Source organism: Bubalus kerabau, chromosome 9 (assembly GCF_029407905.1).
Source record: "Bubalus kerabau isolate K-KA32 ecotype Philippines breed swamp buffalo chromosome 9, PCC_UOA_SB_1v2, whole genome shotgun sequence".
NCBI lineage: Eukaryota > Metazoa > Chordata > Mammalia > Artiodactyla > Bovidae > Bubalus > Bubalus kerabau.
In genome coordinates, this window is record NC_073632.1 from 75810472 (window position 1) to 75823771 (window position 13300).

Sequence of the window (13300 nt, forward strand, 5' to 3'; positions counted from 1 at the left end):
CTACATAAAAAAAGGCCAAATAAACTATGCCAAAATGGAAAACAACAACAACAAAAAACTGTTCTTCTCTCACAAAATTTTTAGGGAAAAAAAATTCCTAAAAGCTCTAAAAGCTTGATCTTGAATCCAGTTTAGCTGTTATATAGACTCTCAAAGTTTGAAACAAACTAAAGTCATAGCCTTACTATCTAACAATGAGATTCATGTATCTAATTTTTGATCCAGTGCTCAGAAAGTTAAACTGTAATCCAAGAATAAGCTTATGTAGAAACAATACAGTCTCAAATGAGGACAAAAGATTAATTGGTAAGGTTTGGAAAAATATTTAATTTTGTTCCAGAGACCAGAATAATTATTCAGGGAACAGTGTCTTACTTTACAAGCATAAATTACAGAGTTTAGGTAATAAACCACTTAAAGGTAGTATGCATAATGCAATAAAGTTAATCAAAATACCACTATCAGGATATTAGAATGTTATGTGTATAGACATAAAATTAATAAAATGTTAGCCTAGGCTTTGCTGAAAGAACTTCATCTTCAGATGTATTGTAACTACATCTGATCTATAAGAGCTCCCTTTTCTTAAAAGTATCTATCACCAGGACTTCCCTGGGTCTAGTGTTTAAGACTCTACACTTCCAATGCAGGGGGTATAGGTTCAATCCCTAGTCAGAGAACTAAGATCCCACATGTGGCAGAGTACGGCCAAAAAAAAAAAGTATCTATCACCAGCCAGGTGTTATATAAATGTCACTGGACCCACTCTCTGAAAACTCAGTTTGAGTCTCAGTACAGTTAGTTACTAATCAGCTCTGTGCGATCTTAGGGTAAACCTTTTGGCATCCCGTTCCTTAAAGTCTTCTTATTCATAAAATGGGAATACTAATTTCCTAGCCTGCCAAGATTAAGCAACAAAATATATACAATGAATTTGCTGAAACTACAAAAAAGATAAATGCTTGTCAATAATAACATTAATACGGATTCCCCACTGTTAACATTAGTCTTTGTTATTCCTCCAAGTCAAAGGTAGGTTTGATCACTAGTCCAAATGCACATAATCCAAGGTTAAAAAAAAAATCCTGGTCAACAAGTTCCCTAAAGACATCTGTTGCCTTAGATTTAAACTAGGATATAGGGTTTAATATGGTCCCTCCAAACCCTTAGATGTGCTGTACAAATTGGCTATACAAGTCATGTATATGATCCTATCCCTTCAAATGGCAATAGAAAGAGTGGCAAAACTGGAAAAATTGAGGAAGTTTGCATTAAGCTTCCTGAAATCATCTTGTGATGAAGTTTCCCTTCTCTTTTGGAGAACTAAATTTAAATGGTTTATTCTCTGGTATGCATGCTATACTTGTTTCAGCATTTCTAGTATTAGACATGTTGTTGAAACCTTTATCAGATCTGGCTAATTAAACTACTAAAGCTTAAGTAAATTAGTAAAATTGTTTGGCAATTTCCAATTTTTTTACCCCAAGAAAGTATTTTCCACTTACTTATACAATTGTGCTCCAGTAACTTTATGTCCCAAAAATAAAAAATTGAAAAAAAAAATACACCCTTAAACAGATTTTGTCTTAAAAGAATGTGCCTGGGGTTTAAAGGCAAAATCCAAGAATGAGCTCTGGGCCAACCTTGCCCAATAGTAACCATATTGGAATAAGTGTTTCCTCCACTAGTGGTTGAACTCTTTCGAAAGTAGGCATATTTTAAGTACCTCATGTGTCTTTCTATTTCCATTTTATACTGGCCATTCACAGGGCCATGACACAGATAGGCACCTTTATGTGAATCAGAAAAAAGATGGACTAAATTCCTCTTTCTGGGTAGTTGATGAACTGTGACAAGGGCATGGCTGACAAGCAGAGCACAGACTGAAAATCAGTCCCCACCTCGTCCTGGGCCCGATGTCCCCATTTTAGCCACAGTCTACCCACCCATACACAGCAGCCTTGGTCACATGATGCTTGAATACAACCCTTCCTGGAGCTGGCCTCTGTCTCCAAAACCAAACCAAACCTATTCTCAGCTACTCACAAAGTTAATCAGTGAAGCGAAAGATTATTTTCTGACTTAGTAAAGGGAACAACTCATTGGAAGTTCTCTTGCAGCGATGTAATGTTTTATTCCAGCAATCCTCATCAACTGCTTCAGGCAGAAAAGTTGAGTATTGACATTTATTCCAAGGGCATGGAATTTGCTCACCTGGTTTCAGTTCAAGGAGTCTTAATGAGGTACAGAAAAACATTTCCAAGGTTTACCAACTGGTGGTTTTGTTTTCTCGACAAGAAATTTTTTGATGTGATTCTTTTTCATTTTAAATATAAGGAATATAGGGGGTAAATGGGCAAGGGTTGCACCCTTACTTGTATAAAAAAAACTTTTACTTGTATAAAAAAACTGTTACTTTTTAAGGTAACAGTAAAACATAAGGTAGATGTGCTTTCTAAATTAAATTTTTTTTTTCTAAGAGTTTATAATTAAACCTTTTTTAACCACTCTAAAATTTTTTGCTATTAAGGAAAACTAATCAATGTGGAACAATCCACTGATTATTATGAAAGCCTCTGATGATACATAATAAATGGTATTTAATCATATGACTATCAGACCAAATCACTGTGAAATGACGATATAGATCAGAAACTCAGGGTAAGCCCTTAGAGAAATGACTAGAACTTGAGTTGGTTTATCTTTTGACTAATCAAACATTTCAAGTTCATCATTATGACTTATTTCAAACTCTACTGCTTGGAACTACAAACACATGTAACATCTTTAGGCAGCAATGGGCTATATTTGGTGAGCTTTAGGAGTTCCTTTTTAAACATTCAATTTTTACCTTACTAGTACATGCTCACTAAATAAAACTGGAAAATACAGGAATAATAGAAAGAAGAAAAAACTAAAATACATTCATGTTTTTATTAACAAATGAACCTCAATCACCTGTAGAAGAAATGTTATAGTTGAAAAAAAGACCAAAAAATATTAAAAAAAAAAAAAAAAAAACCTAATGATACTATTCACATGACTAACCTGGGTAGTAAATTAATAAAGAGTTAACAACTTTCACCATCTCTCCTTGAAAATAGGTCTTCACTTTATAGACAACTACTAACATTTCCACAATAACATTATTTTGTTTTGCCACAAATAATGAAAAATAACTCTTAGTTCTGAGGGATATTTAGCGTAAATCAAACCAGCTGACCTTGAGTGTGTCTCTGTTTGCTTCAGGCAGGAGGATGACAAGAAGGTTCAAAGCCTGTAGTTGTTGCTTCCTGGTTGGAAGATCTGCAGACAGATTAAATACATCTGAATGCTTGCCTTTACCAAATACTTCTCTTTACTTTCTTTTTCTGTTTTGCAAGAAAAAAGTTATTTGGCATAAACATCACTGTGAAATGTGAGACACAATGAGTGAGCAGTAAGCCTTGTTGAGAGTGTGTGTAGGGGAGATCAGGAGAAGCAGCTGTTAAAGTAGAGCTTTCTCTTTCTCGGAATGCTCACTTCCAACTGTGAGCGTATGACGGCAGCCTTATGTTTGCAGACACACAACCGTGCTTTGGAAATAATTTTAACTTCCGCATGATAATCATTCCCCAATTAAAAAGCAGAGGAGATTGGACCTTTTATAATACAGTGTCAGAGTGCACCTGTAACGGTGAAGCTTCTTTTCATGGTGAGTGAACAAATTATGTGGTGTCCATAGTTAAAAGCCTATCAATTACAACAGAAATATGTAAAACAAAGCCTGGAACACAGTAAGTGCTCGATAAATATTTGTGGAAAGAGTAAGAAAACCAATCAGCAATGAGAGAGTTGAAGAGGTACATTATTATTATTGATATTTCCTATTTTCAGTACCCCCACCCCAATAAGTAATACTCATGGATATCTGGAATCATTCTTGCTTTTACTTCTCGGGGATAAATTTGGTCCTTCAATCCATATCTAAGGACTATATATGCAAAATAGCACAACTTAACCATTAAAAAATATTTTAAATGACAATTTCAATACTTCCCTAAAAATTCTGAATAAATGATATGATGATATCATTTATGATATCCCTATCCTTAAATGAGATAAGCCATGGGAAACATCTCAATATGACATGCTTTAAGAATAGCTTGGAACATAATGGAATAATATTCAGTCATAAAAAAAAATCTGGCCATTTTCAACAACATGGATGAACCTTGAGTGCATTATGCTAAGTGAAATAAGATGGAGAAAGACAAATATCTTATGATCTCACTTATATATAGAATCTAAACAAAAACAGCTCACATATATACAGAGAACAGATTGGTGGAACAATGTGAACCACCATAGGTATTGGGGTCAGGAGGGGAAATGGCTAAAGGCAGACAAAAGGTACAAACTTCCAATTACAAAATAAGTAAGTCTCAGGGAAATAATGCAAGCACGGCAGCTACGGCTTTCCAGGTGGCTCAGTGGTAAAAGCATTCACCTGCTGATGCAGGGGCCGCAGGAGACACGGGTTTGTTCCCTGGGTCAGGAAGAGCCCCTGGAGGAGGGCATGGCAATACACTCCTTGTTGCCTGGAGAATCCCTTGGACAGAGGAGTCCGGTGGACCACAGTCCATAGCATAGCAAAGAGTAAGACACAACTGAGTGACTATGCATCAGACTATGCGTGGCAACTATAGTTAATACTACTCTATTACATACTTTAAAGTTACTAAGAGTAGATCTTTAAAGTGGTCATTACAAGACATTTTTCCATAATTATGAACGGTTACAGATGTTAAGTAGACATTATGATGATCACTTTGCAATGCATGCAAATAACAAATATTGTACATGTGAAACTACGATGATATTATATGTCAATATACTTCAATTAAAAAAAAGAATAGCCTGGAAAAGTTCTGGTTGACACTGCAGTTCAGCATAATCATTAACAGTGCTTCTCTTTCACTCTCAAAAGTGTCCCAATTTGGACCTTAAAGTCTGGCTTGGCCACTAGAATGTGGTGACAGCATTTTCCCTTTTTGATGGTCTCTATGACTAAAAGGGACAATTAGCCAGTACACAAACCTCATCAGATCTCTCTGTTCACTGGAAAGGACTTGAGAACTATTCAAGGCGATAATTTGGAGCCTGCCCAAGACCACAAAATGGAAAGACATAAGAAATCTGTTGCCCTCCGACCAATGAAGCAGTCAAATGATTTGCTCCATGTTTCTGCATCACAATTTCAGAAGCTAATTTTTCAGGAAATAATCACAGACTCTGTCACATCTCCTTGTGCTTTTATGATAACTGTTAATCCACAGCTTCTCCAGTAAGTGTTGCTTTTAACACTTGGCAAGAGAAATGTATCAGAGAGCTTACGTGATTCATTCTATTAAAAAATAAATGTGACGTTTCCAGCTTTTAATATGAAAATACATACACTGTATTGCTTAAAGGGCACGTAATTAATCTGCACCTGAAGAGATACGGATAGATCTGTTATCTATTTACTCCTAGATGTATATTTATAAAGGAAAAGAAAACGAGTGGCATTTTATTACTCACTGACATCAGTGAGTCAGTGTGTCTACCCAAATATATCTGGTTATATTCTTCACAAAGCAAAATGTCATTAAAGCAATTAATATGGATGGCACTGACTCAACGATTGCTTCAAAGAGGGGTGGCACTTACTCTGGACAGCCTGGAAAGCTTTGAGATATTCTACACTGAGCAGTGGCTGGGGCAGCTCCCGGATAAAGAGCTTCAGCAGGCTGGCGGCATCATGCTGCTTGACACTTTCCCAATTAAAAGTCCCTTCATAGAACTTTGCTTCTAGTTCTTGGCAAAGATTCTGAAAGGCAGAAGAGAGAAAGGGGGGAAAAAATAAAAAGCTACCAGTAAGTTGATTTCCTTGCTAAGACTGATATACTTCCACTTCAGAAGAGATTCTACCCTTTTGTGGCTTTTTATTATTTAATATTTATTTATTAATTTGGTTGCATAGGGTCTTTCATTGTGGTGTGGAGGCTCTCTAGTTGTGGCTGGCAAGCTTAGCTTAGTTGCCCACGACATGGGGGATCTTAGTTCCCCAACCTGCGTCCTCTGCACTGCAAGGCTGGTTCTTAACCACCAGGCCACCAGGGAAGTCCCAAGATGTTACTTTTTTGAAAAGACATCTGAAACTAGTAAAGGCCAATACTTCTCTATTACTCAGAAAAATATTCCTTCTCCTACCCCAAGTTGATACCTAAGGTCTAGAATTCCAAGACTTTACACATTTTCCAGGATAGGCAACAAACCTTAAGCAGTAGAGGCTGAAATAAAAGAACAGTTAAAACAGACTTTACACTTGGGAGCTTTACTTAGATACTATAATTTTTCACCAACTTTTAAAAAATTATTTAAAGAAAAAGTCTGTGCTTTATTTAGAAGTGTACATTATGTAACAAAATACTTAATCAATCTATGGACCTAAAGCAAAAGGCCACCTCTGATTAGTCACCTCTGGGAAATGGAAAACCAAATTCCAAAGCAAATGAGGTACGAAAAATACCCCTTCTTAAACGCGTAGGCTGTCAGTGACCCAGCCGTCCTGCTGCCAGCTGCAAAAAACAGCTGGAGTCCTTGTGGAATTAGAAGTACCTAATTCATTTACCTCAAGGACTCCACAAAATCTGCCAGGCAAATTATTAATAATAAATCAGTTTTGTTTTGTAATTACTATTTTCTATATGCTTTTTCACTGTGGCATAAATCCGATTATGTTAGAAACCCTTCCAAGTTTCTGTCACTCCCTTCTAATATTTGAAACTGTTCTCCCAAGAAATGTTCTTTGTTTTTCCTATAAGGTGAATTTATTACACTTTCTCTTCCCAACACAATTCCATCCTCTACTCTACTTGTTTTTTGTAATTGGTGAAATACATAAAGGCAAACCTAGAAATGGGGGGAAAGAAAAGTGGGAGGAGAGAGGATGAAAGAAGGGAGGGGGGAAGGAGATGGGGAGGAAGGGAGGGAAGGAAAGAAGGCCTGCGGAAGAGGGAGAAGGGGGCGAAAGAACGAAGAAGAGGGAAAAGAGAGGAAAGAGAGAAGGAGAAGAGGATGGAGTGGGAGGGAGAGTCCAAGAAATTTGGTGGGGAAGGGAGAAGAATGACAACCCTAAATTTTGCATGTCATCTTTACATTATGTACAAACAGAGACCAGGTGCCGTACCATTCAGTCTGTGATAACAGGCTGTGTTGAGCCAGCTGAATCTACTTCATTGACTTCTAAGAAGTTACATATAGTTGAATTTACTCCTCTGTCAGCGATCTGGCCAAAATGTGAAATCTACATTACATCCATCTTTGTGAACTAAGGCTTCCCTGGTGGCTCAGAGGTTAAAGCGTCTGCCTGCGAGGTGGGAGACCTGGGTTCGATCCCTGGGTTGGGAAGATCCCCTGGAGAAGGAAATGGCAACCCACTCCAGTATTCTTGCCTGGAGAATCCCATGGACAGAGAAGCCTGGTGGGCTACAGTCCACGGGGTAGCAAAGAGTCAGACACGACTGAGCGACTTAACTTTGTGTACTAAAGTAAACATGTTTATGACTCTCCTGAGTTGGCCATCACCTTTTGCTAATGTGGGACATGAAGAGTGATGTGGGAACCAGTGTTCTTGCTAAGATAGGTAGAATGGAGTCATGTAACTGGCTTCTGAGGGACCCTTTCTCTGTTAGAGAATGTATTTCTCGACAGGACTCATCTCCCAATCACACACACTGTCCCTGATTGACTGACTGGTGGTGAAACTGCCACAGGTGTCAGCAAATGAGGTGAGACAGTGGCTGCGTATCGAAATTAAAAGAGCACCTGAACAGTTTTGGGGACCTCTGTGCATCAGACATCAGACCCAGGGGATGCAAGTTGAATGACATTTGTGAGCGGGTGTGTGTGTGTGTGTGTGTGTGTGTGTGTGTGTGTGTGTATCAGTTCAGCTCACTCGCTTAATTGTGTCCAACTCTTTACAACCCCATGGACTGCAGCACGCCAGGCCTCCCTGTCCATCACCAACTCCCGGAGTTTACCCAAACTTATGCCCATTGAGTTGGTGATGCTATCCAACCATCTCATCCTATGTCGTCCCCTTCTGCTCCCACCTTCAATCTTTCCCAGCATCAGGGTCTTTTCAAATGAGTCAGCTTTTCGCATCAGGTGGCCACAGTATCAGAGTTTCAGCTTCACCATCAGTCCTTCCAATGAACACTCAGGACTGATCTCCTTTAGGATGGACTGGTTGGATCTGCTTGCAATCCAAGGGACTCTCAAGAGTCTTCTCCAACACCACAGTTCAAAAGCATCAATTCTTCGGTGCTCAGCTTTCTTTATAGTCTAACTCTCACATCCATACATGACTACTGGAAAAACCATAGCCTTGACCAGAGGGACATTTGTTGGCAAAGTAATGTCTCTGGTTTTTAATATGCTGTCTAGGTTGCCGTAAATGGAGTCGCACAGAGTTGGACATGACTGAAGCAACTTAGCAGCAGCAGCAGCAGGTTGGTCATAACTTTCCTTCCAAGGAGTAAGCGTCTTTTAATTTCATGGCTGCAGTCACCATCTGCAGTGATTTTAGAGCCCCCAAAAATAAAGTCTGACATTGTTTCCACTGTTTCCCCATCTATTTGCCATGAAGTAATGGGACCAGATGCCATGATCTTAGTTTTCTGAATGTTGAGCTTCAAGCCAACTTTTTCACTCTCCTCTTTCACTTTCATCAAGAGGCTCTTTAGATCTTCTTACTTTCTGCCATAAGGCTTGTGTCATCTGAATATCTGAGGTTATTGATATTTCTCCTGGTAATCTTGATTCCAGACTGTGCTTCATCCAGCCCAGCATTTCTCATGATTTATCAGGTTACTCAAATCCGATTAAACTGAGATCGCAATGTGGTAAGAGCCATGTAAGCCGAAACTAGTGCTTTAAACTGAAGAAGCTTATAAAAATCAGCAAGTGATGCAAACTGTGGAATCTTTGCACAGACCTGGCATTGCCATGGCCACGACTGGCTAGGAGAGTGTACACCCACCAAGAGTCATTTCTTCCTGATCTAGCTCTAAAGAGCTCATACAGAATACATCTTTAGGAGATGAACAGGGAATATCTCTTCCCTTTATCCTATTTTTTCTTGGATTTACAAATTCAGGAAGACAAACTATTGGATGTGGCCAGTGACTTGTGTTATCTTTTTAGAGCTAGAGCTGAATTTGGAGGATAAGGGTTAAGGAGGTTTTTAATGACTGATAATCAAAAAATTTCCTAGATAAGTTTTCCAGATAGAGCTACAATTCCAAGTATGAAGTCCCCATTAAATGCAAATCCCTGGAGAGGCACATTCCATCTACATTATCTGCAGGGTAATTCTACTTAGACCAAGCATTCATTGGATACTGGATTCCCCAAAGCAGGAGTCAGGAACAGAGAAAGGAGGAGGACACACAGTATCCTAGGAAAGTGGGGAGGAAATGTCATCTTGAGAAAAAAGAAAGAAGGGGAGTGAGAAAGGGGGTTCCAACTGGAAAGCCTGGGAATCCCCTTGACTCTTTCACAAGCCAGACTCAGGCTGCCCTTGGATCCAGTGAGCCAAGGAACTGGGACAGCCAGGAGCGGTTAAGACAATCTCATTTTGCCAGCTCACTACGACTGATAATGTACGGAGACTAATGCCAAGTCCCCTACTCTGCCCACCTGGTGGAGTTTACCATCCTGCCCTTTAAAAAAGAAAAAGAAATAAATCTCACGCTGTTACTCATGCAGACTGTCAGCAGTCCCCTCTTAGTATTTTGACTCATCATGTTCTCTTTCCATCAGCAGGACAGAACTGCTCTTTGTCTTCTGCTTGTTTACTTTTGTTCCTATTTTATATCTGCACAGTTGGAGAGTAAAATCATTTGCCTCTTTACTTATCACAGTATTGTTACTGGTAATAGGGTGATTTTGAAAAAAAAAAAAAAAAAAGTCAAAATTTACAATCAGAAGAGACTGTAGAGAAGCTAATATAAACTGAATGTTAAGGTGTTTTTGTGTTTTTTCATCTTCTAAAATGGGAAGAAAGAGTGGAGAGGACAACTGAGCTTTGCAGATGGAAAAAGTTTAATTAAACAAAGTTATTTACATGAGTAGAACCAAGAAATCACCTTGATTCGAACAGCAACTCCAGGGATTCTTAAGAGACCTTCGGTTTCCAAACCTCCCTCTTCAATGCGAGAAATCAGCTGTGTATAAACAGAAGGACATTCTGATTTTGGCATTTTAATAGGTACATTCTCAAAGTTAACATCTCCTTCATACATAAATAAATAAAAATTGAATACAGTGACATGTTAACTGGATTTCACTAAGTTTTGAACGCTGTGGCACAATCACTACTCGTCTTTAAGCCAATATATCCCAAAACTTTGGTTGTAATTTGGAAAAAGTTGGGTCCTTTAGAACAAAAGTATGTAACTTCACAGAACACCTGCAATATCCCAGATAGAGACTGACCCATGTTCACTGTTTAAAAGTAACTAAGATGATCCATTTCTTCTGCTTTTTCACAAACATACATTCTGCAATCAAATACATCTTATGAAATTACAGTATTTGCATATTTACACCTCCTTTTCAGTTTGTTCAAAGAAAAAATTGTTTATGATATGAAGGGAAAAAAACCTGCTTCCAAATATTCATTTTTAGGCTTTAAGCTTTTGGTGATAAACTTAAATTAAAAAAACAGTTTTGGTATGGGGGTTTCTAAATCATACCTGATGAATACACACAGATCTCTAAGGTTTTTTGTTTGTTTTAATAAGACAGAAACCCACAAGAATAAGAAAATGGAGAAATTTCAATAACATAACACTGGAAGCTAGGAAGTGGTTAGTTTCTTGGCAGAGACTTTCAATTGGAATATGCATTCCCTGGGCAGTACACAAAGGGTTTTTAGAGGGGTACTTGACTATTTTGGCTTCCCTGTGACTCAGCTGCGTAAAGAATCCACCTGCAATGTGGGAGACCTGGGTTCACTCCCTGGGTTGGGAAGATCCCCTGGAGAAGGGAAAGGCTACCCACTCCAGTATTCTGGCCTGGAGAATTCCACGGACTGTATAGTCCATGAGGTCGCAAAGAGTCAGACAAAACTGAGCAACTTTCACACTTGATTATTTTAAGGGCTTCCCTGGTGGCTCAGATGGTAAAAAATCCACCTGCAATGTGGGAGACCTGGGTTTGATCCCTGGATTGGGAAGATCCCCTGGAAAAGGGACTGGCAACCCACTCCAGTATTCTTGCCTGGAAAATTCCATGGACCGAGGAGTGTGGCGGACTACAGTCCATGGGGTTGCATTATTGAGTGACTTTCACTTTTCACTGACTATTTCAAAAAATCAATTTCCTTGTTCTCAATTTAAATATAAGGAATTGCTAGCATCATATAGGCTTTCCTTACCATCCATTCCCCTCCTTTCACAATAGCCTTCTTCTAAAAGACAAACCTACTTTTCTCTCAGCCCCAAACTTACTATAATACCCTCTGCATACCCTGAGGCACAACATCTTCCAGACTGCCAAAACAGTATAAAATTTTAATTTTTTTTTTTTTCAGAGAAACGTCCTTAATGATTTACCAAGGCTTTATAAATAACATAAAGCTTACTATTTTCCCCATGCTTATAAAAATGTCTATTAGGAGCAAAGCATTGCATCATGAATGAAGTCTTTTGACCTTTATCTAGATGTTCTGAAGTACGATTTATTGTAGCACATAGGCACTGGAAGAGGGCACAAATGTTTCTCCATGACCCCACCTCTTATATCCCTGGATTATGTCCAAAGTCTGTACTAATTTTGAGTTAGTCAAGTAAGAACAAAGCAAAGAGTAGTCTCCCAAGTAGTTATTACTGACTGAAAATAGAAGCACTGAATTTCAAAAATTCAACTGGAATGATTTTTGAGACATTTTTCGAGTTACACTGGATAAAAACTCATGGGGAAAAAAGTCTTTAAATGAATTATTTTAGATTAGATGAACATTATTCAATAAAGTATTTAAAACTAAATATATCAAATAATACCATGTGACATTTATTCAACATACAAGCAATTTGTTTTATTTCATCTTATAAAATGTTTAAAATATTCTATTAACAAAAAATAAAATTGCATGCCAGTAGCTGGATCAAATTAGTTTTTAGCAGTGAGACGAATTTTGCTTTTATTAAATACACAGGCATAACTGATGATTTCTAAATAACTGAATGAGAATAATTTTTACATTTTTATGTTTTAATGTTTTTTATTATTCTCTAATGCTGAATACTAGCATTCAACAGAGAATGTATATATACACTGTCATTTTTCTCATTATTTCTCACTTTGAGAATAACATATTTTAGCTACATTCTATTGTCATTGTTAAAATACAAATAATACTTTATTATGAAAATATCATTTACTAATTTGCCAGAATTTTGCCATAGATAAAAGTTAAGAATATTTCTATTTCTCCAGTGCTTTTGGGAATATGGTTTAAACAATGTGTTTCTAAGGTGTGGGGTGGGGGGGCGTGGAGTGGCATGGGGAACCAGATTCAATTTATAGATATTAGATAAGCTTTTTTAAAGCCTCTTTGAGGTATATTTCTCAATAACTGAGAAAATATAATCTGTTAAGACTGATAATAAAAATTTTTGCAAATCAGTGGTTTTCAATTCTTTCATTTCAATAAAATTAAGGGAATACCTAATTGCATTGTCAGCTGATAAAATAAAAAAATACTTTTCGGGATAGATCACGGTGATTTTTTTTGCTTATCATTCAGAGGGGATACAAACAGATGAGTGTTATCTAACAGAAAGCTCTTTATATTCTCTTTTATTATATGAACCCCAAATCTTTAAGGCTGTTATCCAAAGATTTCAAACTGGTGGGTAGTCTGAGTCTCTAAAAAGTCTGAAGAGACCAAAAATGTAAACTAACTAAATACAAAAACAATGTCAAGAGAAAATGATAGGGTGCTGGATGCAATCCTGAGTCTGACCAGGAGGCAACACTGACTTCTGTTGGGACCAACGCTTGCTCTTAGCTGATGTGATAGTGAATCTGATGTGTCAACTGGGCTGGGCTAGAGTACCCAGCTATTTAGTCAAACACCAGTCTAGATGTTGCTGTGAAGGTGTTTTTTAGATGTGATTAATATGTAACCTGTAGACTTTGAGTAAAGCACTACTTTCCATAATGTGAGTGGGCCTCATCCAGTCAGCTGAAGGCTGTAAGAACCCAG

At 37.8% G+C, this 13300-nt stretch overlaps 1 protein-coding gene across 7 annotated transcripts in view; it reads right to left on the reverse strand.

Annotated features, from left to right (window-relative positions):
• Positions 1 to 13300, reverse strand: part of ARHGAP18 (Rho GTPase activating protein 18) — a 206328-nt gene that overhangs the window by 21229 nt on the left and 171799 nt on the right. For all 7 annotated transcript variants that reach the window (XM_055535602.1, XM_055535605.1, XM_055535606.1 and 4 more), the window contains 3 exons: positions 10176 to 10253; positions 5692 to 5851; positions 3224 to 3306 (listed from right to left, as the gene is read on the reverse strand). In XM_055535602.1, coding sequence (XP_055391577.1) covers positions 3224 to 3306; positions 5692 to 5851; positions 10176 to 10253 — 321 coding nt within the window. The remainder of the gene's footprint in view (positions 1 to 3223; positions 3307 to 5691; positions 5852 to 10175; positions 10254 to 13300) is intronic.